Source organism: Gavia stellata, chromosome 36, assembly GCF_030936135.1.
Source record: "Gavia stellata isolate bGavSte3 chromosome 36, bGavSte3.hap2, whole genome shotgun sequence".
NCBI classification, from domain to species: domain Eukaryota; kingdom Metazoa; phylum Chordata; class Aves; order Gaviiformes; family Gaviidae; genus Gavia; species Gavia stellata.
The window spans coordinates 49,511-76,318 of NC_082629.1; the positions used below are offsets into that span (position 1 = coordinate 49,511).

Here is a 26,808-nt window from a genome sequence, read left to right on the forward strand (position 1 = left end):
CCCCAGCAGTGCCTGTACCACCCCAAAGATGCTTAGTGCACCCCAAAGTTGCCTACATCCCCCCCAGGGTGTCCTGTGCACCCCAAAGTTGCCCACAGTCCCCTCTTGGGGTGCCTACTGCATCTGAAAATGCCCACACCCCTGCAGGAAGCCCGGTGCACCCCAAAAATACCTACACCCCCACCCAGCATGCCCAGTGCACCCCAAAGGTGCCCACAGTCCCCCTCCCTGGGTGCCCCATTGGTGCCCGGTGCACCCCAAAGCCACCTGCACCCTCCTGCCACGGAGAGCAGTGCACCCCAAAGGTGCCCATGAGCCCCTCAAATGCCTGGTGCACCCCAAAGGGCCACACCACACCCCCCCAAAAGCTGTCCAGTGCACCCCCCCAGTTTCTCAGTGCCCCCCCAAAGGTACCCAGTGCATCCCCCAGAGCTGTCCAGTGCACCCCCCAGGTTGCCCAGTGCACCCCAAAGCCACCCAGTGCACCCCCCAGGTTGCCCAGTGCACCCTAAATGTGCCCAGTGCACCCCAAAGCTGCCCAGTGCACCCCCCAGGTTGCCCAGTGCACCCCAAAGCCACCCAGTGCACCCCCCAGGTTGCCCAGTGCACCCTAAAGGTGACCAGTGCACCCCAAAGCCGCCCAGTGCACCCCCCAGGTTGCCCAGTGCACCCCAAAGCCACACAGTGCACCCCAAAGCCGCCCAGTGCACCCCCCAGGTTGCCCAGTGCACCCTAAATGTGCCCAGTGCACCCCAAAGCTGCCCAGTGCACCCCCCAGGTTGCCCAGTGCACCCCAAAGCCACCCAGTGCACCCCCCAGGTTGCCCAGTGCACCCTAAAGGTGACCAGTGCACCCCAAAGCCACCCAGTGCACCCCCCAGGTTGCCCAGTGTACCCTAAATGTGCCCAGTGCACCCCAAAGCCGCCCAGTGCACCCCCCAGGTTGCCCAGTGCACCCTAAATGTGCCCAGTGCACCCCAAAGCCGCCCAGTGCACCCCCCAGGTTGCCCAGTGCACCCCAAAGCCACCCAGTGCACCCCAAAGCCGCCCAGTGCACCCCCCAGGTTGCCCAGTGCACCCCAAATCTGCCCAGTGAACCCCCCCATTGCCTGGGCCCCCCCAAAGGTGCTCAATGCACCCCCAAAGCTGCCCAGTGCCCCCCCAGTGACCCTGCCTCACCCCCCCACCCCAGGAGCTCGGGGCACGCAGAGCCCAAATGCCCCCCCCGGGGTGTCGGGGGGTGCCGGGTCCTCTCCCGGGGACCCCCACACACACTCGAGACCCCCACCTCTGCCTGCCAGGACTTGGGGCCCTGCTCAGGGGTTTTTGGGGGGCCCTGGGGCCCTTTGGGGTCTCAATGGGCTGAAAACGCTGAATTTCCAGCCCTGTGCCACCCCCGCACCCCATGGGGGGGGGAAACTGAGGCACAGCACAGCGATTCCCCCAGCCACCCCCCGGGTCCTTTGACCCTAAACTGGACCCCCCCAAAAAACTGGGGGGGGGGCACACAAGAAAGAGGGGCCGGAGCCGCTTCCAACACAAACTGCCTCGTGTCGGGGGACAAACGCGGCCGGGGGGGGCCGAGCCGAGCCCCCCACCCGCGTCTTCGGGGGGGAAAGGGGTCTCGCAGCATCGCCCCGGCGGGGGGGCATGGGTGTTGCAAGGCCCCAACCCCCCCACCTTTGCCCCCCCACACCCCATCCCCTCTCCCTGCCTCAGTTTCCCCCCCCACACCCCATTTATTTTCGGGGGGGGGACACACGACTGCGGCGCTGGGGCCGCGAGGCACAAAGAAAAGCCGAAACACCGGGACCCCCCCCCATCCACCGCCGCTCCCCGGGCCCCCCGCCAACGGCTCCCCCCGACCCAAGACTGGGGGGTATCCCATTATTTTTAGGGGGGTCCCCCCCACTCTCCTGCCCCCCCCCAGCCAACCCCAAGGACAGCAGCTCATCCATGCCCCCCCCCTCTCGCCCCAACGCCGCCGGCCTGCGGACTCACCTCTCCGAGGCCGAAGGATGGGGTCTGGGAAAGGGATGGCGAAGGGTTTTGGGGGGGTCCCTGGTGAGGGGTTTGGGGGTGCAAGGGCTGGAGCTGGACCCCAGGCGCGAGGCTGGCGTTCGGGGGGAGGCCGGGAACAGGAAGGTCCCAGCGTCATCCCATTCCCCCGGCCCTGCTGCCGCCTCGCCGCGAGCCGGATGCTTTTTTCCGCTCGGCGAACAAAAATGGGGGCGAAACCTTGGAAGGAAGGAAGAGGGGGGTCCCCAACTATGACACCCCCAAATCCCACAGCCAAGCGATGGGTCCCAGTGGGGAGGATGGGGCGGAGGTGGGGGGGCTCAGTCCCTCCGGTGACGCGGAATCGTGGATTCGTGGTGTTGGGTTTTTTTTCCCCGCTCCGCTTGGACAATGTTCCCGGGCAGGAGGATTTTGGGAGGGGGGGGTGTCACTAGGTTGTTTTTTTGGGGGACAGGGGGGGAACCGAGCAGCCAGAGCCCCCCTAACCCCCCCCACCCGCTTTGTGTAACCGCTCCGGCTCCAACCCGGCGCTTTTCCCCCCCTCCCGGCAAAAAAAAATGGTTGGAAATTATGCAACGAGGCCGGCGCCTTCGTTCGCGGGATCACACCCAGCTCGGCCCCGGGCGTCGTGTTTTGGGGTGCCTTCAGCACCCCCTTCTGCACCCCCCCCCCCGCCCCACTCCACCGAGCCCCCGCAGCCCCCCGGGAGGGTCTGGGGGTGCGAAGGTGGGGAGCGATGGGTCCCCATCCCCGTCCCCACCCCGGGGAGGTTGGGTGGCGCGTGCGGGCGCGTGGCGGCAGCCGGCGTGGGAGCCGTCCCCGCGGGGCACCTGGCGCTGCGGCACCCGGCTCCGCTCCAGCCCCGACCGGGAGGATGGGAAAAACCTTTCCATGGCGGCGTTGGCGTCACCGGGATTGTGCCACCATCACCACCGCCATCACCGTCGTCTTGTCCCCTGGGGGTGACGCCACCGGGGGTGTCCCCGAAAACAGGCGGTGGGGACGATGCTCAGCAAGCGCCGCTGCTCGGGGATCTTTTATTGATCTCGGCCGCAGACCCGCGCGCCCCCACCCTGCACCCCACGCCCCTGCCCTCCCTGGCTTTTGGGGTGCTCGGGGTGCAGATGCCGAACCCCGGCTCCGCTGCGGGAGCATCCAGCCCCGTTCCCGGTCGCCGCAGTCCCCGGCCCTCACCGGGGTGATGCCGGTCCCCCTTGGTGGGGATGCACCCCGAAAGTCACCCCCATCCCCTGCATCCCCGTCCCCATCCCCGCGTCCCCGTCACGCGGCGTGAAGCTTCTGATGCCGACGGAGCTGGGACTTGTGGCGAAAGCCGTCCCCGCACTCCCCGCAGATGTAGGGCTTCTCGTCGGTGTGGGTGCGGCGGTGGCGGATGAGGTTGGAGCTGACGCTGAAGCGTTTCCCGCACTCGCCGCAGCTGTAGGGTTTCTCGCCGGTGTGGGTCCGCTGGTGCTGGATGAGGGCCGAGCTCTCGCTGAAACGTTTGCCGCAAGCGCCGCAGGCGTAGGGCTTCTCGCCGGTATGGATCCGTTGGTGGGTGACCAGGTTGGAGTTTTGGCTGAAGCCTTTGCCGCAGGCGCCGCAGGTGTAGGGCTTCTCCCCGGTGTGGGTGATCTGGTGACGCGCCAGGTCCGAGCTGCGGCTGAAACCCTTCCCGCACTCGCTGCAGATAGTGGGGCGCAGGCGACCCCCCCGCAGCCCCAGCAGCTCCTTCAGTGGTCCCAGGCCCCCCGGGCGTCCCGATGTTTTGGCCGGTCGACGTGCCGGCGCTTTCCGTCGCGGCCTCGTCGGGCGGCCGGGCGGCTCGCTGCCGGAGGCCGGCGGGCTGGGGTGGGCTGCGGGGAGAGGAGAGCTGGGCACCGGCGGGACGGCGTGGGGACGGGTGGCACCGAGGGCGTGGGATGGGCGCAGGGCTGCGTCCCCTCCGTGCCTTCCCTGTCCCATCGGCACCTTCTCCATCCCCTCTGGCCCTTCGCCAGCCCTTTTCCACCTTCTCCATCCCTCTTCCAGCTTCTCCATCGTCTCTTCCCCTTCCCAGCCCCTCTTCCCCTTCTCCATCCCTTTTCCACCTTCTCCATCCCCTCTGGCCTTCCCCAGCCCTTTTCCACCTTCTCCAGCCCTCTTCCAGCTTCTCCATCGTCTCTTCCCCTTCCCAGCCCCTCTTCCCTTCTCCATCCCTTTTCCACCTTCTCCATCGTCTCTGGCCCTTCCCAGCCCTTTTCCACCTTCTCCATCCCTTTTCCACCTTCTCCATCCCCTCTGGCCCTTCACCAGCCCTTTTCCACCTTCTCCATCCCTCTTCCAGCTTCTCCATCGTCTCTTCCCTTCCCAGCCCCTCTTCCCCTTCTCCATCCCTTTTCCACCTTCTCCATCCCCTCTGGCCCTTCCCCAGCCCTTTTCCACCTTCTCCAGCCCTTTTCCACCTTCTCCACTGTCTCTTCCCCTTCCCCAGCCCCTCTTCTCCTTCTCCATCCCTCTTCCACCTTCTCCATCATCTCTTCCCCTTCCCAGCCCCTCTTCCCCTTCTCCATCCCTTTTCCACCTTCTCCATCCCCTCTGGCCCTTTGCCAGCCCTTTTCCACCTTCTCCATCCCTCTTCCAGCTTCTCCATCGTCTCTTCCCCTTCCCAGCCCCTCTCCCCTTCTCCATCCCTTTTCCACCTTCTCCATCCTCATTGTCCCCTCTGCCCCCTCTCCCTCCCCGCCGCCCCTTCTCCATCCCTTTTCCAACTTCTCCATCCTCTCTGTCCCTTCCCTATCCCCGCTCCCCCCTCTCCATCCCTTTTCCACCTTTTCCCCGTCCCCTCTCCGGTTTGGGGACACCAGTGACACCCCTGTCCCCGCTCCCAAGCCCGGGTTTAACTCCCGGCTCAGTCCCTTCCGTGTGTCCCCACCAACCCGCCCTGTCCCACCCCGAGGACAAGTGTCCGGGCTCGGGGTGCAGGAGGAGGGTCACGCACCGGGCAGGGACAGGCGGACGGATGGCACCACCGAGGGGGACTCGGAACCCCAATTCCCTCTGCAAACCATGGCTGGAGTTGGGGTGCCAGGAAACCCCACGGCGCGGGAGCGGGGCACCCCCGCACCCTGGGATCGGGGCACCCCCATGGTGTGGGATCAGAGCATCTCCATGCCATGGGATCGGGATATCCCTGCACCCCAGAACTGGGGCATCCCTGCACCCCGAGATCAGAGCATCTCCATGCCATGGGATCGGGATATCCCTGCGCCCCAGAACTGGGACATCCCTGCACCCCGAGATCAGAGCATCTCCATGCCATGGGATTGGGATATCCCTCCACCCCAGAATTGGGCATCCCTGCACCCCGAGATCAGAGCATCTCCATGCATGGGATCGGGATATCCCTCCACCCCAGAACTGGGGCATCCCTGCACCCCGAGATCAGAGCATCTCCATGCCATGGGATCGGGATATCCCTGCGCCCCAGAATTGGGGCATCCCTGCACCCCGAGATCAGAGCATCTCCATGCCATGGGATCGGGATATCCCTGCGCCCCAGAACTGGGGCATCCCTGCACCCCGAGATCAGAGCATCTCCATGCCATGGGACCGGGATATCCCTGCGCCCCAGAATTGGGGCATCCCTGCACCCCGAGATCAGAGCATCTCCATGCCATGGGATCGGGATGTCCCTGCGCCCCAGAATTGGGGCATCCCTGCACCCCGAGATCAGAGCATCTCCATGCCATGGGATCGGGATATCCCTCCACCCCAGAATTGGGGCATCCCTGCACCCCGAGATCAGAGCATCTCCATGCCATGGGACCGGGATATCCCTCCACCCCAGAACTGGGGCATCCCTGCACCCCGAGATCAGAGCATCTCCATGCCATGGGATCGGGATATCCCTCCACCCCAGAAATGGGGCATCCCTGCACCCCGAGATCAGAGCATCTCCATGCCATGGGACCGGGATATCCCTGCGCCCCAGAACTGGGGCATCCCTGCACCCCGAGATCAGAGCATCTCCATGCCATGGGATCGGGATATCCCTCCACCCCAGAATTGGGGCATCCCTGCACCCCGAGATCAGAGCATCTCCATGCCATGGGATCGGGATATCCCTGCACCCCGAGATCAGAGCATCTCCATGCCATGGGATCGGGATGTCCCTGCGCCCCAGAATTGGGGCATCCCTGCACCCCAAGATCAGAGCATCTCCATGCCATGGGATCGGGATATCCCTGCACCCCCGAGATCAGAGCATCTCCATGCCATGGGATTGGGATATCCCTGCACCCCCAAATCAGGGCATTCCCGTGCCATGGGATCGGGACATCCCTGCACCCCCAAATCAGGGCATTCCCATGTTGTGTGACCAGGATGTCCCTGCACCCCCACATCGGGGTATCCCAATGGCCCAGGAATGGGATTGGGATATACCTGTGCCACAGACGTGGGACATTCCCGAACCCCCAGACTGGGGCATCCCCACACTGTGCAATTGGGACATCCCTGCACCCCAGGATCAGGGCACCCCCATACCCTGGGATCGGAGTACCCCCATGCCATGGGAACGGGACACCCCTACACCCCAGGACTGGAGTACCCCTGTGCTGTGGGACTGTGGTACCCCCACACCCTGGGATTGGGGTACCCCTGTGCCATGGGAACGGGACATCCCTACACCCCAGGACTGGGGTACCCCTGTGCTGTGGGACTGTGGTACCCCCACACCCTAGGATTGGGGTACCCCCGTGCCATGACATCAAGACATCCCTACACCCCAGGATCGGGGTACCCCCATACCCTGGGATCGGGGTACCCCTGTGCCATGGCAACAAGACATCCCTACATCCCAGGACTGGGGTACCCCTGTGCTGTGGGACTGTGGTACCCCCACACCCTGGGATCGGGGTACCCCCGTGCCATGGGAACGGGACATCCCTACACTCCAGGACTGGGGTACCCCCACACCCTGGGATTGGGGTATCCCCGTGCCATGGGAACGGGACACCCCCACATCCCTGGAGCACCCCCACACCCTGGGATCGGGGTACCCCCATACCATGGGAATGGGGCACCCACACCCTCCGGGATCAGGGTCCCACCACCCCCCAGGACTGGGGGATCCCCATGCCGTGGGGTCGGGACAGATCCACGGGGGACCCCCAAAAAGGACTCACCACCCCTCTCCCCGTGACGTCGCGGGGACACCCCGCGTTGGGGACACCCCAGGTTGCGGGGACACCCCGCGTTGGGGACACCCCGCACTGGGGACACCCCGGGTCGTGGGGACACCCCGCGTTGGGGACACCCCGCGTTGGGGACACCCTGGGTTGCGGGGACACCCCGCATTGGGGACACCCCGGGTCGCGGGGACACCCCGCGTTGGGGACACCCCGCGTTGGGGACACCCCGGGTCGCGGGGACACCCCGCGTTGGGGACACCCCGCGTTGGGGACACCCCGGGTCGCGGGGACACCCCGCGTTGGGGACACCCCGCGTTGGGGACACCCCGGGTCGCGGGGACACCCCGCGTTGGGGACACCCCGCGTTGGGGACACCCCGGGTCGCGGGGACACCCCGCGTTGGGGACACCCCGCGTTGGGGACACGCCGGCCGAGCCAGGTGCCGTTTTGGGGGGGCTCACCTGCGGAGGTCCCCTCCGGCAGCGCGGTGTCCCGGGGGTCCCGGGGGTCCCCGGCGGACGCTTCCCCCTCTGTGTCCATCGCTGCCGTCCCAGCACACTCAGACGGGGGGACCCTGCCCGGGGCGGGGGGGGGGAGAGCAGTTAGAGTTGGGGTGACACGGGTGCACCCCAAAAGCGGTCCCGGCTGCACCCCAAGGGGGGGGTCCCGCACCCCTCCGTGCCTCAGTTTCCCCTCCTGATGCTGGGGGAGGCACCAAGGCCATGGGGTGGGGGGGGGCTGAAGCATCCCCATCCCGACAGCACCCCCCATCACGGAGGGCCCCCCCCCCATCACGGAGGGCCCCCCCCCCCCCACGGAGGGCCCCCCCCGAAGGTTGTGGGGGGACTACGCTCCCCCCGCCCCCGCCCCGAGCACCGCCGCCATCTCGGGGGGCACCGGGAGGGGGAAAAGGGCGGGGGGGGGCCCTGTCCGCCCTCCTTTTTTTTGTTTTTTTTGGGGGGGGGGCCCGGCACGACTCACCGCTGCGGCCGAGCGGGCCGGGGGGGGCCCGGGGGGCGGTGTGGGGCGGTGTGGGGCGGTGTGGGGCGGGCCGGGGCGGGGAGGCCGCGAGCGGAAGGGCCCACCCGCATGGCGGCCCCGGGCGGCTGCCGGATGGCGCAGCGCTGTGCTGGGGGGGGGCTTCGGGGGACCCCCCCCCGGGCCCAGCCGGGCCCCCCCACCCCACCCCGCCACGGGGACCCCCCCACGGGGGGGTACGGCCACGGGGGGGCGGGGGGGGGGGGGCGCCATCACGGGCCTGGGCCCGGCGGAGGGATGGGGGGGTTGGGGTGTCCCCCCCACCGGTTTTGGGGGGTACTGGGGGGGCCCTCGGGGTTTGCAGTTGGGGGGGGTGTCTTTTGCCCCCCCCACCCACCCGGTGCCAGATGTTGGCAGCTGGGGGGGGGAAAGGGGGGGATGTGGCTCCCCCCGCGCCCCCCAAAACACCCAGCTGGGTGCTTGGAGGTGGGGGGGGGCAGGACAGAATGGGGGGGGGGCGTCAGTGCCCCCCCCCAGCACCCCAATTCAACCAGATGTTGGCAGCTGGGGGGGACAAGGGGGGGACGTGGCTCCCCCCGCGCCCCCCAAAAACACCCAGCTGGGTGCTCACAGCTGAGGGGGGGGGACAGGACAGAATGGGGGGGGCGTCAGTGCCCCCCCCCAGCACCCCAATTCAACCAGATGTTGGCAGCTGGGGGGGACAAGAGGGGGGATGCAGCTCCCCCCGTCCCCCAAAACACCCAGCTGGGTGCTTGGAGCTGGGGGGGGGCAGGACAGAATGGGGGGGCTGTCAGTGCCCCCCCCAGTACCCCAATTCAACCAGATGTTGGCAGCTGGGGGGGGACAAGGGGGGGGATGCAGCTCCCCCCGCGCCCCCCAAAACACCCAGGTGGGTGCTCGGAGCTGGGGGGGGGACACAGAACAGAATGGGGGGGGTGTCAGTGCCCCCCCCAGCACCCCAATTCAACTAGATGTTGGCAGCTGGGGGGGACAAGGGGGGGACGTGGCTCCCCCCGCGCCCCCCAAAACACCCAGCTGGGTGCTCGGAGGTGGGGGGGGACAGGACAGAAGGGGGGGGGCGTCAGTGCCCCCCCCCAGCTCCCCAATTCAACCAGATGTTGGCAGCTGGGGGGGAGCGTTGGGCTGAGAGCCGGGGTCCTCCAGCCCCCTCAAAGCTTCCCCCCAGATGTTTGCAGCTGGATGGAGCCACCGGGGGGGGGGGCAGGAGGAAGGTGGGGGCACCCAGCACCCCCCACACTCTATCGGGGACCCCCCCCCGGGCAGGGGGGACCCCAGCTCCCACCCGCTCCCCGCTCGGCTCCGGGGATTTAATCCTTCCCGGCCCGAGCGAGGGGCAGCTGTTGGAAGCGGGTGGCTGTACTGGGAGTCACTGGTTTGAACTGGGAGGGGGGTGAGCCGAGCGAGGGGCAGCTGTTGGAAGCGGGTGGCTGTACTGGGAGTCACTGGTTTGAACTGGGAGGGGGGTGAGCCGAGCGAGGGGCAGCTGTTGGAAGCGGGTGGCTGTACTGGGAGTCACTGGTTTGAACTGGGAGGGGGGTGAGCCGAGCGAGGGGCAGCTGTCGGAAGTGGGTGGCTGTACTGGGAGTCACTGGTTTGACTGGTGTGTCCCCCCCGCCGGGGGCAGGTTTGGGGGTACAAGTCTCCGTGTCACCTGGCTGGGCTGTCACCATGTCAGGGTGCTGGGTCACACCCCTCCGAGCTCGGCTGTCACCCGTCGGGCTGTCGGGTCACCCTCAGGCTGGGCTGCCACCGTGTTGGGGCGTTGGGTCACCCCCTGAGCTTGGCTGTCACCGTGTCGGGTGCTGGGTCACCCCCAAGCCTGGCTGTCACCCGCCTGGCTGCTGGGTCACCCCTGGGCTGGACTGTCACCCTTTCAGGGTGTTGGGTCACCCTCAAGCCTGGCTGTCACCATGTCGGGTGCTGGGTCACCCCCTGAGCTTGGCTGTCACCCGCCAGGCTGATGGGTCACCCCCATGCTGGGCTGTCACCCTTTCAGGGTGTTGGGTCACCCCCAAGCCTGGCTGTCACCCGCCTGGCTGCTGGGTCACCCATGGGCTGGACTGTCACCCTTTCAGGGTGTTGGGTCACCCTTCAAGCCTGGCTGTCACCGTGTTGGGGTGTTGGGTCACCCCTGGACTGGGCTGTCACCATGTCTGGGTGCTGGGTCACCCCCCGAGCTTGGCTGTCACCATGTCTGGGTGCTGGGTCACCCCCCGAGCTTGGCTGTCACCGTGTCGGGTGCTGGGTCACCCCCTGAGCTTGGCTGTCACCCACCAGGCTGCTGGGTCACCCCTGGGCTGGACTGTCACCCTTTCAGGGTGTTGGGTCACCCTCAAGCCTGGCTGTCACCGTGTTGGGGTGTTGGGTCACCCCCCGAGCTTGGCTGTCACCATGTCTGGGTGCTGGGTCACCCCCCGAGCTTGGCTGTCACCATGTCAGGGTGCTGGGTCACCCCCGGGCTGGGTTGTCACCCATCAGGCTGCCGAGCCAGCCCGTGTGACAGGTGACAGCCTGTTCGGGTGACTGAGGCAGGAGTCGTCACACCCGGGCACAGACCTGTCCCCAGCTCAGCCACTGTCCGACTGTCCCCAACAGGCGGACAAACACCCCAGCACTGTCCCCGTGGAGATGCCCCGGTGTGACACAGCACAGGGACAGCCCAGTGTCACCTGCACAGGGACAGCTCAGTGTCACCCTGTGTAGGTACGCCCTGGTGTCACCCAGTGACACCCCAGTGTCACCCTCCCAGCGACACCCCAGTGTCACCCAGTGTAGGGACACCCCAGTGTCACCCTCACAGGGGCACCCCAGCGTCACCCAGTGTAGGGACACCTGAGTGTCACCCTCCCAGCGACACCCCAGTGTCACCCAGTGTAGGGACACCCCAGTGTCACCCTCTCAGTGACACCCCAGCATCACCCAGTGTAGGGACACCCCAGTGTCACCCTGTGTAGGTACGCCCTGGTGTCACCCAGTGACACCCCAGTGTCACCCTCACAGGGACACCCCAGTGTCACCCAGTGTAGGGACACTTGAGTGTCACCCTCCCAGTGACACCTCAGTGTCACCCAGTGTAGGGACACCCCAGTGTCACCCAGTGTAGGGACACCTGAGTGTCACCCTCCCAGCGACACCCCAGTGTCACCCAGTGTAGAGACACCCCAGCGTCACCCTCACAGGGACACCCCAGCGTCAGCCAGTGTAGGGACACTTGAGTGTCACCCTCCCAGTGACACCTCAGTGTCACCCAGTGTAGGGACACCCCAGTGTCACCCTCCCAGTGACACCCCAGCGTCACCCAGTGTAGGGACACCCCAGTGTCACCCTCCCAGTGACACCCCAGCATCACCCAGTGTAGGGACACCCCAGTGTCACCCAGGGACACCCCAGTGTCACGACACCCCAGCGTCACCCAGTGTAGGGACACCCCAGTGTCACCCAGCACCAGCTGTCACCCTCACAGGGACACCCCAGTGTCACCCAGTAACACCCCAGTGTCGGGACACCCCAGTGTCACCCAGTGACACCCCAGCGTCACCCTCACAGGGACACCCCAGTGTCACCCAGTGTAGGGACACCCCAGTGTCACCCAGGGACACCCCAGTGTCACGACACCCCAGCGTCACCCAGTGTAGGGACACCCCAGTGTCACCCAGCACCAGCTGTCACCCTCACAGGGACACCCCAGTGTCACCCAGTAACACCCCAGCGTCACCCAGTGTAGGGACACCCCAGTGTCACCCAGCACCAGCTGTCACCCTGGGGTGGCACTTGCGGGCCTGGGCCCAGGGCGCTCTGGCGGTGCACCAGGCCCCGTTGCCATGGCGACGCCGCAGCCGGGGGTTCCCACGGTCGCCCCAGCGCTGCCAGTTGGGGCCACCGGAACCCAGCGTGTGCGCAGGGAGAGGGCAGATTGGTGGAGAGCCGGGAGAGGGGCGGGGCTTTCGGGTGGGAGCGGCTGGCGATTGGAGGAGAGCAAAGACGGGGGGCGGAAGAGCAGGGAGGAGGCGGGGCCTCGAGGGACGCAGGGAGTCGGATTGGCGGAGAGGTGGGAGGGGAAGTGGGCGTGGCCACTCACTGCGCATGCGCCGCTGCGTCTACCAGCCACTTCCGGGTCGCTGCCGTTTCCGCCTCCCGCTGGGCCTGGAGCGGCCGCGCTGGGACCGCGCGGACCCCCGGGACCCCTCGGGATCCCCCCCCCCCCCCGCCCCGGGACTCACCCCGGGATCCCCGGCTCCTCCCCGCGGCGCTCGGTGCGGCCCGGGCAGCTCTTCCCGCCCCCGCCCCTCCCCGCCGCAGCGGGGGGGCCCGGCGGGGCCTGGCGCCGGGGGCTCGGCGGGGCCGCCCGGGGCATGCGGAGGCGGCGGCCGGCCGGCCCGCACTATGTGGTACATCATGCAGAGCATCCAGAGCAAGTACTCGCTGTCGGAGCGGCTCATCCGCACCATCGCCGCCATCCGCTCCTTCCCGCGGGACAACGTGGAGGATCTCATCGGCAGGGTGAGCCGCCCCCCGGGGCCCCGCCGGGCCCGGCCCGGCCCTGGGGCGCTGCGGAGCCCTCGTGAAGGAAACGGAGGGTTTGTAGGGGAGGGGGCCGAGGTGGGGCACCCCTTCCGTGAGGTAACGGGGTGCCCCGGTGCTGCGGGAGGGTTTTCGCCCCCGTTTCGCAGCCGGAGAGGCGGGCCGGGCTGTGGGCTTCGCTCCCCGTTGCTTTAACGCCCGTTGGGGTGAGGTTCACGCGGCTGGGCCCGTCCTTGGCCCCGCGCAGGGCGGGTCTGGGGGCTTCGCCTCAGCCCGGGTCACTCCTACGGGCAGCGGAGAGGCCTGGCTAAGCCTGGCTGATCCGGGCAGCTGCTGGGCTATCTCGGGTGGCGAGGGCTCCGCCGAGCGCCTTCAGCCTCCTCGGAGACGCTCTCCCGGTTCATCCCGGGGCTGTGTCCCACCAGAGGATGCTCCCAGGGCAGCTCGGGCCGTGCCGGTGGCTTTTGAACGGCTGCCGGTTTATTTACTGGAGGCAGAGCGCCCCGCTTGCCTTTCCAAATCTCCACACCCTGTGCGCTGCCAGCCTCGCTCCAGCCATTCCTCGTGATCCTGCCGGAGCAGAGAGCCGGTGTGCGGGCAGCGAACCTCTGCACGGGTTGTGCCAGACCCCTGCGGCACCCAGGTTTCTTCAGGCATCGTTTAGTGACGATGAATTAATTAAAATCAAGGTTGGGAGCAGGGACACAGACTGGTGAGCACTTCTGCCCGGCGGGAAGCTCTGTGCAACCGCGGCGCTCGGCTTGAAAACAAACCCCAGGGCTTGCGCGGGAGCGTTAGGGCGGATATCTATTAATAAACCTTTTCTAACGATGTAAATCAAGGCGCATCAGCTGCTTGCTTGGGGGTGGAAAAGGGCCAAGAACGGGTGGGTTTGCTAATCCCGGCTGTGGTTTCCTGTCTTCTCGCAGGGTGCGGATGTGAACTGCATGCACGGCACCCTGAAACCGCTGCACTGCGCCTGTATGGTGGCTGACGCCGACTGCGTCGAGCTGCTGCTGCAGAAGGGAGCGGAGGTAAAGGCTTTTAAAGAAAAAAAACCACGTTAAAAATGCAAAGGTCCCTTTGAAAAAGGGCCGGGAAGTCAGGAGGCGGCAGCGGGTGCTGGTCAACAGCTGAGATTTGAGCTGATGGTTTTAAGTGGTGCTGGTTTTGTGCCCCCTCTTAGGGCAAATTGGGCCCAGGTGAAGGTTTATCGTCCCAGTAGGGAGGGAAATGTTGGTGCCCAAGACGTCGGGGGTGCCCGCTCATCCGGGGCGGGAGGATCATTTTGCGGTGGAAGCCTGAAGGGAGAATTGAAACCTATATATTGCCTGATTTTTGGCACTTCCTTCTGGCCGCTGGCGGGTGGTACCCTCCACTCCCTGCCTCCTTTTCCCATCCGCTAAATTTGGGATGTGGGAACGGTTTCGTGCAGCGCCAGTGGAGCTTACCCTGACGCCAGCAGGAGCTGGGGTACCTCGGTGGCCCCCAAATCCTTTCTCTTCCCTCCCCTTCTCCTGCAGGTCAACGCCCTGGATGGCTACAACCGAACAGCCCTTCACTACGCAGCGGAAAAGGACGAAACCTGCGTGGAAATCCTCCTGGAGTACGGGGCCAACCCCAACGCGCTGGACGGCAACAAGGACACCCCGCTCCACTGGGCCGCCTTCAAGAACAACGCCGAGTGCGTGCGGTCGCTGCTGGAGAACGGGGCCCTGGTGAACGCCCGCGACTACAACAACGACACGCCGCTCAGCTGGGCAGCCATGAAGGGTAATCTGGAGAGCGTCAGCATCCTGCTCGACTTCGGGGCAGAGGTCCGGGTGGTTAATTTGAAAGGCCAAACCCCTATCTCGCGGTTGGTGGCGTTGCTGGTTCGGGGATTGGGTACAGAGCGCGAGGATTCTTGCTTCGATCTTCTCCATCGAGCTATCGGACATTTTGAGCTGAGAAAAAACGGCAGCATGCCCTGGGAGGTGACCAGGGATCAGCAGCTCTGTGAAAAGCTTACCCTGCTCTGCTCGGCCCCCGGTACCCTACAGACGCTGTCACGTTACGCCGTACGCCGCAGCCTGGGCGTGCGGTTCCTGCCGGAGGCGGTGAAGCAGCTGCCGTTGCCCACCTGCCTGAAGGAGTACGTGTTGCTCCTCAGCTAAGCAAAAGACGAGGCGCCGGGGCTCTTCCGCACCGGTGTTCGGCTCCCTTCGTCACTGCTTCCTCACAGCAGCGCCGGGGATGAGGTTTGGGACTCGCCGGGTGCCGGATTCCCCTCCCCGGTTGCCGTCCCGGTTTTCATCCTGCTCCGCTCTTCCGCCTGAGCCGGCGTAGGGCAGCGGGGATTCACCGGTGCCGTTCGCAGACGGCTCCATCTTGTCTCTCTGCCCACAGCGCCTGCTCGGTGGCTCCTCCCACGCGCTCTCCCCTTGATTTCAGCCTCGTGAGATGAACGATCCCCCTTTAATGGCAAATTATACCCCAGCTGTTGGATTAACCTGGGTTTTTCTCTTTTTTTTGCATTGGGGCAGACCTTGGGGAAAGGAAGGCTTTCTGGGTGTGGGCAGAACAGGGAAACCCTCCTTCTTTGAAGGACTTAAGGCAGGAAATCGAAAGAAGGTGTTGTCGGACCCGGAGAAGTCCTGTGGGACGCGTCGGCTGGATGTCTGGTGGAAAAACCCACCCTAAGCACGCGTAGTGAGGCTGTGCGTTGTGTAACGGTGTGGGCTGGCACTCTCGCTCAGCGCTAACACCCTCATGCAGCCTCGGCTGCCCCAGCACAACACACCGCAGACGGCGCAGAGCTTGTGTGTCCGCAGCTCCCGGTGCTTCGGGCAGACGTGGGGCATCCCTTCAACACGTGGAATTGTATTTTTCCCTTCTATCTATATTTTATAAGATGTGTCAGCGCTGTAGAGAGGAAGAGGGTGGGAGCACCTCAAAAGCCAACAATTTGTGGGGCTGCAATTCCTGCGAGCGGAGGAAACATTTCCCTCCCTCTCCGGAGTAGGTCCGCTCAGAGGGCGGGATGCTCCGTGCCCCAGAGCAGAGGGTTTCCCTCCCATCTGCCATGCGATAACCCACCCGAGCTCTTCCTTTGCTTTGGTTTTGCACCGTCAACTCACCGTTTTGTCGCTGATTTTATTTATGTGTGTGTATATACAGATTTTAGGAGGCGGCGTGAGGACATCTTGGCAGTGGGGCACCGGGTAGGACCCCAGTGGGCAGCACCCACTCTCTGTTCGGCACGGCTCGCTCCCGGCAGCGTCCCTGCACGCACCGTCGTGTATTCACGGAAATAAACGGCTCGCCGTGCGCTGGAAGGTGCGTGTGTGTTGCACGCTTGCAGCTGGGGTCAGCAAGGGAGCGCAGGGGGTCGGCCCCGCTCTTTTGGGGTCCTCCCTGAACAGGGAAGGTGCGTCAGGGTGGGGTTTGGGGGTGCTGCTGATGGTGGTTTCGTTCCCGTGCTTGTTTTTGGCACCGCGTACGGTGTCTGTCACACCTCAGAACCGTAACGTCACCCCATCTGCGGTGGCACCTCGTTAAACCCCCACGCTGATGAGTTCTGCGTGGGTTTTGCCTCCGACCGCAGCCTGCCCCCGCTGATCCCCCTCGCTGCTCCCAGCCCACCCTTCACACCCGCTCCTCCGCGCTTGTCTGGGGGTTTTTTGGGATCTTGACGATGCACCGAGCTGCATCATCCTCCGTGTGCGTATTCCTGACCCGGGGATCCCGGGAGAGCTGCCCCGTGCTCTCCAAGGTGAAGTCAGGCGGGTAAACTTTGATAATTGCTTTATGGGAGAAACTTGGGGGAGAAAAATCAGATTATCTGTTTTATTCTTCCCTGTTGTGCTGGGAAACGAAGCTGTCGGGTCTGGGGGTGCGTGCGGGGCTGTGAGAGCCGCGTTCGCCTTCCCCAGGGGGTGAGCGCCGGAGGGCTGGAGAACAATTCGTGTTTGCCACCACGAGTGAGTGATGAGTTTATTGAAGCATCTTAATTCTGAATTTTTAACGCTAAAGTGGTGCCCTAGGGACTCTACCCGGACCGCTTGCTCTCAGCTCGTCGCAACGTCCTGCTGCAACACCTGGGGAACAGCTTTTCTGTTTAAAAAGCCCATAAAATACCTAAACCAACACAAAATTTACCCCGAGAAAACCTGCTGCTTCGGGAAAAACGCTCTTTTGCTGAGGCAGTGGATGCCCTCGGGGCGTGGAGGTGCTGCCTGGCTTCCCTGGAGGGGTGTGAGCTACAACGGGGAGCGCTTCTCTCGGAGGTTCCCTGGAGCGACACAGGGACACGCTCCGGGGCGGAGGAAGCCACGCCGGCGCTCGCCTCTTAGATGTTGGACTCGAGTGAGATCCTCTTGCGTGTGATGTGCTCCAGGTGGGCTTTCTCTGAGGTGTCCAGCTCGATGTTGTACTTGGCCAGGATTTTTAGGATGGGGCGAAGCTTCAGCCACCACTGCTCCTTGGGGATGCGGTGCCTGGGTGAGAGAGAGAGAGAGAGAGGGAAGGCGTGATGGTCCCGGATGGAAACAACGCTGCATCGCCTGGGGAAGCATTCCCAGCCTGTTGTATTTATCCTTCCTGTGGCTGGGGCACGGTCTCAGGGGTGGGGTGGAGGAAAAGGGGGCACCTACTCGAAGTCCGTCTGCTCCTTGAGCTCGGTGATGGGCTGGAAGACGAGGCTGCGCTTGCGCATGCCCAGCAGACAAGCCGAGTCGGCCGTGTTGGCAAAGATACGACCTGTCAGGGGAGGCGGGGAGCGGGCTCAGGGTTTTGGACTCTCCCAGAGGAGCACGCACCCCTGAGCACCCCCCAAAATCTGCAGGGGAGCCCTTTGCACTGAGATACCGGAGCACAGGTGCACATTGGGAAAGAGCCAGGGGTTTGCTTTTGGCAATCCCCCTGTCACAGCTGTGGGGACTTTGGAAACAAGGCAGAGAACCGGCACCCACCGTGTCGGGAGCACTCCTTGATCTTCCCGGTGATCCACGCCACTGCCTTGGCCCCCATTTTGGTGCCGAAGTTCCTGTCGAAGGGGGTCGGGGTGCCGCCCTGTGCCAGAAAAGCCGCCAGATGAATGGAGGCGGGGGTAAAGCCCCGGGCGAGGGGCTCCCAACCCGCAGCCCCTTCCCTGGGGGGGGCACCTTCCCGCTGCCCGGGGGGGTCTGTACCTGCTGCATGTGCCCCAGCACGTTTTTCCGGCAGTCGAAGATGCCCTTCCCCTCCTCCGAGTAGAGGTTGTAGATGAAGTCGGTGGTGTAGTTCTCGTTGCACCGCTCGTTCCTGCGCCAGGGGAGGGAGATGGGCTCGTGGGGGGCGGCACGAGTGCGGCAGGTCTCAGTCGCGTCCCCCCCATCCCACCCTGGGGACAGACCTGAGCACCAGCCCCCTCTTCACCGTCGTCTTCATCTTCTCAGTTAAATGCTCCACGTTGACCTATGTGGAGCGCGAAACGGGTGTTGGGGGGCTTGGAAGTGGGAATAAACACAGCCCCGGGGCTGCGGCGATGCCCCGAGTGGGGGGACACGGGGTATGGGAGGGTGTCCCCAACCTGCAGGTCGTGGATGTTGAAGTGTTCCTCATAGATGTAGGCGGCATCGGCGCCGCCCGCCAGCCCCGCCATGGTGGCCAAGTAGCCGCAGAAGCCTCCCATGGTCTCGATGATGAAGACGCGGCGCTTGGTCCCGGCCGCCGACTGCTTGATGCGGTCGCAGGTCTGCGGAGGTGGAAGAATTGGGGTGGAAAAAAAGGGATTTAGGTTAAGGGGTGGTGTTGTCGTTAAACGGGGAGGGGGGTGCGGGGCCGCACCGTGGTGATGGTGTTGAGCGCGGTGTCGGCGCCGATGCTGAAATCGGAGCCGGGGACGTTGTTGGAGACGGTGGCGGGGATGATGCAGAGCGGGATGCAGAGCTCCTCGTACTTGGCCCTCCCCTCCATCAGCTCCAGGCTGCCCGTGAAAGCCTGCGGGCAGCGAGGCAGGGGGTGTCGGCGCGGGCACGGCGCCGGCAGCTGCCCCCCCTCCCCGCCACCACCACTTCCCCGCTCACCTCGAAGCCACCGATGATGATCAGCCCGTGGATGCCGAAGTTGCTGATGTTGGCGCTGATCTCCTCAAAGTATTTCTTGGGCAAGGTCCTGGGGAGGGTGAAACCTCCCTGGCTGAGCCCGCCCGGGGTGGGGGGCTCGACCTGGGAACCCCCCCTGGGGATGCCGCCGGGAGGAGCGTTACCTCTTTGTCCCCAGTTTGGATCCTCCCAGCCCTGTCCAGCCGCCGACCCTGTCCCAGCTGATCTCTTCCACCTGGGGGGAAACAGCAGGTTAGGGGGGGACAGGAGAAGGATTTTGGGGGGCACCGGCCTCACTGTGACCATATTGGATCTATATTGGGGTAACCCGCTGCCCCCCGGGCTGGGGGATGACAACAGGATGAACTGGGGTGAGGAAGGGGGTCGAGCATCCCCATCCCAGGGGCTCCCCCTTCCCCACGGGGTCGTGGCTGCCGCTTTTCGGGGCCGTACCCCACCCTGTGCACCCCCTTTTCCCCAGGGATCGCACCTTCCCGTAGGCGAGCCCTTCGAAGCCATCGTGCACCGCCAACATCTGGTGCCCGTGGATGAGGCCGATCCGCACGGTCGACCTGACAGCCGCGTTCATGCCGGCGGCCGGGGCACCGACGTTGAGCACGGCCAGCGTGTAGCCGCTCTGTGGGGACGAAGGAGCCGGCGTTGGGGTGGTTGTGGGGTTCGGGGGGGGTCCCCGTCACCCCCTCCCTGCTGCCATACCTTGGTGGAGGGGGGACGGATGTGTGCCAGCAGCTTGTACACGTTCCAGTTGTTTTGGAAACTCCTGCAAAGGGGGGGAAGGCGAATGTGGGAGCCCCGGGGGTGCCCGGAGCCCCGGGTCCCCACCGGCGACGGGGTGCGGACGCTCACCGGCCCCGTAGCTTCAGGGCGTCATCGAAGCGCCCCTCGTTCATTGCCGTCGTCACGTCTTTGGTCTGCGGGGAGCAAAGACGGGTGCATTGCAAAGACGGATGGGTTTACACCACGCCGACCGGCTTTGCACCGCGCCTGCGTGGCTTTGCACCGTGCCGGCCGGGTTTGCATCACACGCAGCCGGGCTTGCATCACGCCGCGTGACTTTGCATCGCACTGGATGGGTTTGCATCGCACCGGATGGGGTTGCAACCGCGCTGGCCGGGTTTGCGCGGCACCGCGTGGGTTTGCACAGTGCCGACCTGGTTTGCATGGCACCGTGTGGGTTTGCACCGCACCCGGCTGGGTTTGCATTGCACTGGGTGCGTTTGCACCGCGCTGGCTGGGTTTGCTCCGCATGGGATGTGTTTGCGCTGCACCGGCTGGGCTTGCATCGCGCCGTATGAGTTTGCATCGCACCCAGCCGGGCTTGCATCACGCCGCGTGACTTTGCATCGCAGTGGATGGGTTTGCATCGTGCCGCACGCACGGCTTCGCGCCGTACCGGCCGGGTTTCCATCACACCCCTCGGCGGGGAGCCTGGGGGGTGCTTCTGGGGGTCCTGTCCCCCCCTCTACTCACCACCTGGACGCACTCCATAAGGGGCAGGCGCACGGCTTGGTTGCCCGAGAGGCTGACAACGCAGGCGGGGGTGTCGGGGGTCCCCTCCAGCAGAGCCATGACGGCTTCAACACCCATCCGGCTGCCCTGCGGGGACAGGGACGGGGACGTTACCCCCACCCCGGACCCCCTCTCTCCCGGAGCCGGCGCGGGAGGGAGCTGCCTACCAGGACACGGTCGAAGGCGGAGGGTGTCCCGCCACGCTGGACGTGGCCCAGGATGGTGACCCGAGTGTCGTATCCCAAACGCTTCACCACCAGCTGCAAGACAGGGATGCGCCTGGATCCGGCCCCACAGCGGGGCCGGGAAAGGGCTGGGGAAAAAAAAAAGGGGGTCCCCCTCCCCGCTCACGGTTTTGATGTCGTCGGAGGTGATGGCCTTGCCGTGCTTGTCGATGGCGCCCTCGGCCACGATGATGATGTTCAGCCTTGAGCCGCCCAGGCGGGTCTGGTGTGGGGGGGAGCCGAGGGGTGACGACGGGGACGGGATGGGGACGAGGCGCCCGCCGGAGCCCGTCCTACCTCCGTCAGCCTCCGGCACAAGTGATCTTCCCAGTCGTCCTCGGGAGGGGACTCGGGGATGAAGACCCAGTCGGCGCCGCAGGCCAGGGCGGTGATGAGCGCCAGGTAGCTGGAATCGGGTGAAAAAGGGGCCGTTTAGGGTTTTTTCCGAACGTTCTTTATTGGGAGCCAGACCCAGGTGGCAGCTTGGGGACGTACCCGCAGTGGCGACCCATCACTTCCAGCACGAAGGTCCGCTGGTGGCTGCGGGAGACACGAGTTTCACCCCACGACAAACCCGAGTGGAGCCCGGACACCTGGGTCCCCCCCGGCGTGGGGGACACGGGGGGCGTCCCCGTCACCTCTGGGCCGTGGTGGCGATGGCGTCCACGATCTCCATGATACGGTGCAGCGCCGAGTCGGTGCCGATGGTCATGTCGGTGCCGCAGAAGTCGTTGTCGATGGAGCCCACCATGCCCACGATGTTCAGGTGACTCGACTTCTTCGCCTCCTCCACCGTGATCCCCCCTGCCGCAGGGTGGGACACCCCCTTTTTCCCTCTGTGTCCTCCCCAAAACATCCCCACGGGGCCAAACACCGGCACAAACCCCCTCGATTTTGGTGCAGACCCCCTGATTTTGGTAAAAACCCCCTTTTTTCTTTTCATCCCGCAGATGAAATTTGGGGGGGTCCCTTGCGGGGGACACACACGTACCCACTTTCACCAGCTCGGCCAAGAGGCTGCTCCACTCGGCCCGGAAGGTGTCGGCGCCGGTGAGGCTGCCGTCGCCACCGATGACGCAGAGGTTGGTGATGCCGCGTTTCACCAGGTTACGGGCGGCTTTCAGGCGTCCCTCGCGCGTCCGAAAATCCTGGCAGCGGGCGCTGCCGATGACCGTGCCCCCCTGCGGGACCCCCACGTGGGTGTTGGGTCCCCCCCCAGCACCCCCATGTCCGTCTGTCCGTCTCCCCACCCCATCCCGGCTCCGGTTTCGGGTTATTTTCAGGTTTGACCCCGGCGCTGCGGCGTAGGGTTACACCATATCCCCCCCGCCATCGATGCACCGAGCTGGCCGGGCTCAGCCGCTGCTCACCAGCTGCAGCATCATGGAGACGCTCTCCCACGTGGCCTCCTTGATGTTGTCCCCACCGTCCACCAGCCCCTGGTAGCCCTGGAAGGGGGGGGACACACACAATCTGGTATTGAAACGACCCCCCCAAGGTTTTGGGGAGCAGGGAATATTGGGGGGGGGGGGTGTCAGCACCGACCTCATGCACGAAGTAGACCTTGGCGCCGGTGTAGATGCCCACCCGCACCACGGCACGGACGGCCGCGTTCATGCCTGGGGGAGGAGGAAAGTGTCACCCTGGGGACCCCCCCAGGGACCCCCTAAAGCCATCGTTTCCCCCCACCTTGCACAGCGCCGGGGTTGACCCCCCCAGACACACCCCCCCCCCCCCCGCCTCTCCGGCACGGATCCGGCCCCGCAGCTGCCCGGGTTATTTTTGCCCCGTTGACATTTAGCGGCGGTGCGTCCCGCCGCGTGACACCGGGTGACAAGCGCGGTGGCGGCCGGGGGGGAAGCCGGGCAGAGACCATAATGGGCTGGATAAGCCCCCCCCCCCCAAACTGGGGTACCCCCCATCCCTGGGGCCACCTGGCTGGAGGACAAGCTTTGGGCTGAATCCCTGCGGTTTTGGGCAACCTCAGTGCTTCGCCGGTGTTGGCTTCGTGCTGGAGCGCTGCTGTCATCCCTTTAAGCCCCCCCCCCAAATTTTGGCATGGGGTACATGCACCCAGAGCCCCCCTTCTCCGCACCCCAAAACTCCCCTTAACTCTGCCCCACGGCTTCCTCACCCCACCGCCCGCCCAAGGTCACCCCCAAAACCGCCACCCGGAGAAAACCACTCGAGCAACTCAACCGCCTGCAGGATCCGGCCACCAAAGTCCCATTTTCACCCCATTTCTCCCCAAAACGGGGCTCGACCCTCAGGCAGCCACCGGCTTTCGGGGTCACCGGGGTGTCCCTTACCCTGGGCGTCCCCCCCGGAGGTGAGGACGGCGATGGCTTTGCCGGCGCCCAGGCTCTCGCTGTGCCTGTGTCCCAGCGGCGTCTGCGCCATCTTCTTGGCTGGAAAAAGAGGAAAATTGGGCAAAAAAGGGTGGGAAGGGCGGCGAGGTCCCCCCCGTCCCGCTGGCACCCGCAGACTGGCACCCGCCGCCCCGCCAGCCCCTAAATGGGGCCCCCGGAGGGAGGGACGGCCCCGCTGGCAGCGGGGGGGTGTCCCCTCCCTGGCACGGTGGGGACATGGGGGGGCACAGTCCTGCGGGTACTGGTCTGCCCTCCTTACTGGTGCCACTCTGTCCTCCTTACTGGTGCCAGTCTGTCTTCCTTACTGGTGCCACTCTGTCCTCCTTACTGGTGCCAGTCTGCCCTCCTTACTGGTGCCGGTCTGTCTTCCTTACTGGTACTAGTCTGCCCTCCTTACTGGTGCCGGTCTGTCTTCCTTACTGGTACTAGTCTGCCCTCCTTACTGGTGCCAGTCTGTCCTCCTTACTGGTGCCGGTCTGTCTTCCTTACTGGTACTAGTCTGCCCTCCTTACTGGTGCCAGTCTGCCCTCCTTACTGGTGCCGGTCTGTCTTCCTTACTGGTACTAGTCTGCCCTCCTTACTGGTGCCAGTCTGTCCTCCTTACTGGTACTAGTCTGCCCTCCTTACTGGTGCCGGTCTGTCCTCCTTACTGGTGCCAGTCTGTCCTCCTTACTGGTGCCGGTCTGTCTTCCTTACTGGTACTAGTCTGCCCTCCTTACTGGTGCCAGTCTGCCCTCCTTACTGGTGCCAGTCTGCCCTCCTTACTGGTGCCGGTCTGTCTTCCTTACTGGTACTAGTCTGCCCTCCTTACTGGTGCCGGTCTGTCCTCCTTACTGGTGCCAGTCTGTCCTCCTTACTGGTGCCGGTCTGTCCTCCTTACTGGTGCCGGTCTGTCTTCCTTACTGGTACTAGTCTGCCCTCCTTACTGGTGCCAGTCTGTCCTCCTTACTGGTACTAGTCTGCCCTCCTTACTGGTGCCGGTCTGTCCTCCTTACTGGTGCCAGTCTGTCCTCCTTACTGGTGCCGGTCTGTCTTCCTTACTGGTACTAGTCTGCCCTCCTTACTGGTGCCAGTCTGCCCTCCTTACTGGTGCCAGTCTGTCCTCCTTACTGGTGCCGGTCTGTCTTCCTTACTGGTACTAGTCTGTCCTCCTTACTGGTGCCAGTCTGCCCTCCTTACTGGTGCCAGTCTGTTCTTACTGGTGCCAGTCTGTCTTCCTTACTGGTACTAGTCTGTCTTCCTTACTGGTGCCAGTCTGTTCTCCTTACTGGTTCTAGTCTGCCCTCCTTACTGGTGCCAGTCTGCCCTCCTTACTGGTGCCGGTCTGTCTTCCTTACTGGTACTAGTCTGTCCTCCTTACTGGTGCCAGTCTGCCCTCCTTACTGGTACTAGTCTGTCCTCCTTACTGGTGCCAGTCTGTTCTTACTGGTGCCAGTCTGTCTTCCTTACTGGTTCTCGTCTGTCTTCCTTACTGGTGCCAGTCTGTTCTCCTTACTGGTTCTAGTCTGCCCTCCTTACTGGTGCCAGTCTGTCCTCCTTACTGGTGCCGGTCTGTTCTCCTTACTGGTTCTCGTCTGTCTTCCTTACTGGTTCCAGTCTGTCCTCCTTACTGGTTCTAGTCTGCCCTCTTACTGGTGCTGGTCTGTATTCCTTACTGGTACTAGTCTGCTCTCCTTACTGGTGCCAGTCTGTCCTTCTTACTGGTTCCAGTTTGTCCTTCTTACTGGTTCCAGTCTATATTCCCTGCTGGTAACAGTTGTTATTCCCTGCCGTTACTGGTCTACCCTCCTTACTGGTGCCAGTCTGCCCTCCTTACTGGTACCAGTCTGTATTCCCTGCTGATGCCAGTGTGTCTTTTGTACTGGTACCAGTCTGCCCTCCTTACTGGCTCCAGTCTACCCTCCTTGCTGGCACCAGTCTGTATTCCTTACTGGTACCAGTTTGTCCTTCTTACTGGTGCCAGTCTGCCCTCCTTACTGGTTCCAGTCTGCATTCCCTGCTGATGCCAGTGTGTCTTCTTTACTGGTACCAGTCTGCCCTCCTTACTGGTACCAGTCTGCCCTCCCTGCTGGTGCCAGCGGGCACTGACCTGGCGGGTGCCCCCCCCTCGGGGCGGGGGGGAGGAAGGTGAGGAAGAGGAGGATGGCGGCGAGGGAGAGCGCGGCCGAGACGAGGAGCCGGGAGGCCTCGGGGGAGAGCTCGGGGACGGCCACCATCGCCCGCCCGCCGCTGTCACCGGAGCTGCTGTCACCCGAGCGGCTGCAAAGGGATCGGCCGTAACGGGATCGGCTGTAATGGGATCGGCTGTAACAGGATCAGCTGTAACGGGATCGGTTGTAGGGATCGGCTGTAATGGGATCAGCTGCAACAGGATCGGCTGCAAAGGGATCGGCTGTAACGGGATCAGCTGTAACGGGATCCACTGTAACAGGATCAGCTGTAACGGGATCGGTTGTAGGGATCGTCTGCAAAGGGATCGGCTGCAACAGGATCAGCTGTAATGGGATCGGCTGTAATGGGATCGGCTGTAACGGGATCGGCTGCAGAGGGATCGGCTGTAATGGGATCCGCTGTAACGGGATCCGCTGTAATGGGATCGGCTGTAACGGGATCGGCTGCAAAGGGATCGGCTGCAAAGGGATCGGCTGTAATGGGATCAGCTGCAAAGGGATCGGCTGTAACGGGATTGGCTGTAACGGGATCAGCTGCAACGGGATCGGCTGCGATGGGATTGGCTGCGATGGGATTGGCTGTAGAAATCGGCTGTAGGGATCAGCTGCAACGCGATCGGCTGTAGGGATCAGCTGTAACGGGATCAGCTGTAACGGGATCGGCTGCAATGGGATCGGCTGTAGGAATCGGCTGTAGGGATCAACTGTAACAGGATTGGCTGCAACAGGATCGGCTGTAATGGGATCGGCCATAGGAATTGGCTATAGGGATCAGCTGTAATGGGATCGGCTGTAGGGATCAGCTATAACGAGATCGACTGCCCCATGGGGAGACACTGCCCCATAGGGGAACACCACATAGTGTGACACAGCCCCACAGCATGAGCCCCCCATAGGGTGACACACTAGAGGTGATACTACCCCGTAGGGTGCCCCCCTCCTCGTAAGGTGGCACCCTATAGGGTGACAGTGACCCACAGCGTCCCCCCACTATAGGGTGACACCCCCCCCATGGGGTGATCCCCTCCCCATAGGGTGACACCCTATAGGGTGACACCCCCCATAGGGCGATCCCCTCCCCACAGGGTGACACCCTATAGGGTGACACCCCCCATAGGGGTCGTCCTCCCCCCGGGGTGACACCTTATAGGGTGACCCCCCCCAAAGGGTGATCCCCTCTCCACAGGGGGATCCCCTATAGGGTGACCCCCCCCAAAGGTTGATCCTCTCCCCACAGGGGGACCCCTATAGGGTGGCACCCCCATAGGGCGATCCCCTCCCCACAGCATCCCCCCACTATAGGGTGACCCCCCCCCAAAGGGTGATCCCCTCTCCACAGGGGGACCCCCTATAGGGTGACACCCCCATAGGGCGATCCCCTCCCCACAGCGTCCCCCCACTATAGGGTGACACCCCCATAGGGTGATCCCCTCCCCACAGCGTCCCCCCACTATAGGGTGACACCCCCATAGGGTGACACCCCCCCCAAAGGGTGATCCTCTCCCCACAGGGGGACCCCTATAGGGTGACCCCCCCCCAAAGGGTGATCCTCTCCCCCCAGGAGGACCCCCTATAGGGTGACACCCCCATAGGGCGATCCCCTCCCCCCAGGGGGACCCCTATAGGGTGACACCCCCATAGGGCGATCCCCTCCCCACAGGCCACCCCCCCCCCCCAGGCTGACACCCACGGGGCCGCCGCGCCGCCAGGCGGCTC

The 26,808-nt window shown here is 64.5% G+C and overlaps 2 protein-coding genes across 6 annotated transcripts; one reads left to right on the forward strand and one right to left on the reverse strand.

The window, feature by feature from the left end:
* The first annotated feature begins 12,595 nt into the window (after positions 1-12,595).
* On the forward strand, positions 12,596-15,269 carry ASB8 (ankyrin repeat and SOCS box containing 8). The gene is made up of 3 exons (XM_059832823.1): positions 12,596-12,712; positions 13,663-13,767; positions 14,257-15,269. Exons 1-3 carry the CDS (start codon positions 12,596-12,598, stop codon positions 14,887-14,889), a joined length of 855 nt encoding a protein of 284 aa, XP_059688806.1. The 3' UTR covers positions 14,890-15,269.
* A 1,278-nt stretch (positions 15,270-16,547) lies between these two features.
* On the reverse strand, positions 16,548-23,022 carry PFKM (phosphofructokinase, muscle). 5 transcript variants are annotated; one of them, XM_059832918.1, is made up of 22 exons: positions 22,862-23,022; positions 22,098-22,171; positions 21,923-22,000; positions 21,544-21,733; positions 21,191-21,356; positions 21,048-21,092; positions 20,850-20,958; positions 20,680-20,775; positions 20,496-20,588; positions 20,290-20,415; positions 19,666-19,730; positions 19,514-19,579; positions 19,289-19,442; positions 18,963-19,033; positions 18,781-18,868; positions 18,542-18,694; positions 18,285-18,449; positions 18,108-18,169; positions 17,905-18,016; positions 17,686-17,785; positions 17,368-17,473; positions 16,548-17,211 (listed from the first exon to the last, which is right to left on the reverse strand). In XM_059832918.1, the coding sequence occupies exons 1-22, from the start codon at positions 22,950-22,952 to the stop codon at positions 17,064-17,066; spliced, it is 2,358 nt and encodes a 785-aa protein (XP_059688901.1). In that variant the 5' UTR covers positions 22,953-23,022; the 3' UTR covers positions 16,548-17,063. The 5 variants fall into 5 exon arrangements, with proteins under 5 accessions (XP_059688901.1, XP_059688900.1, XP_059688902.1 ...); XM_059832917.1 differs by having other exon boundaries at positions 19,289-19,435; positions 19,516-19,579; positions 22,862-22,956; XM_059832919.1 differs by lacking the exon at positions 20,496-20,588 and having other exon boundaries at positions 19,289-19,435; positions 19,516-19,579.
* Positions 23,023-26,808: the final 3,786 nt, after the last annotated feature.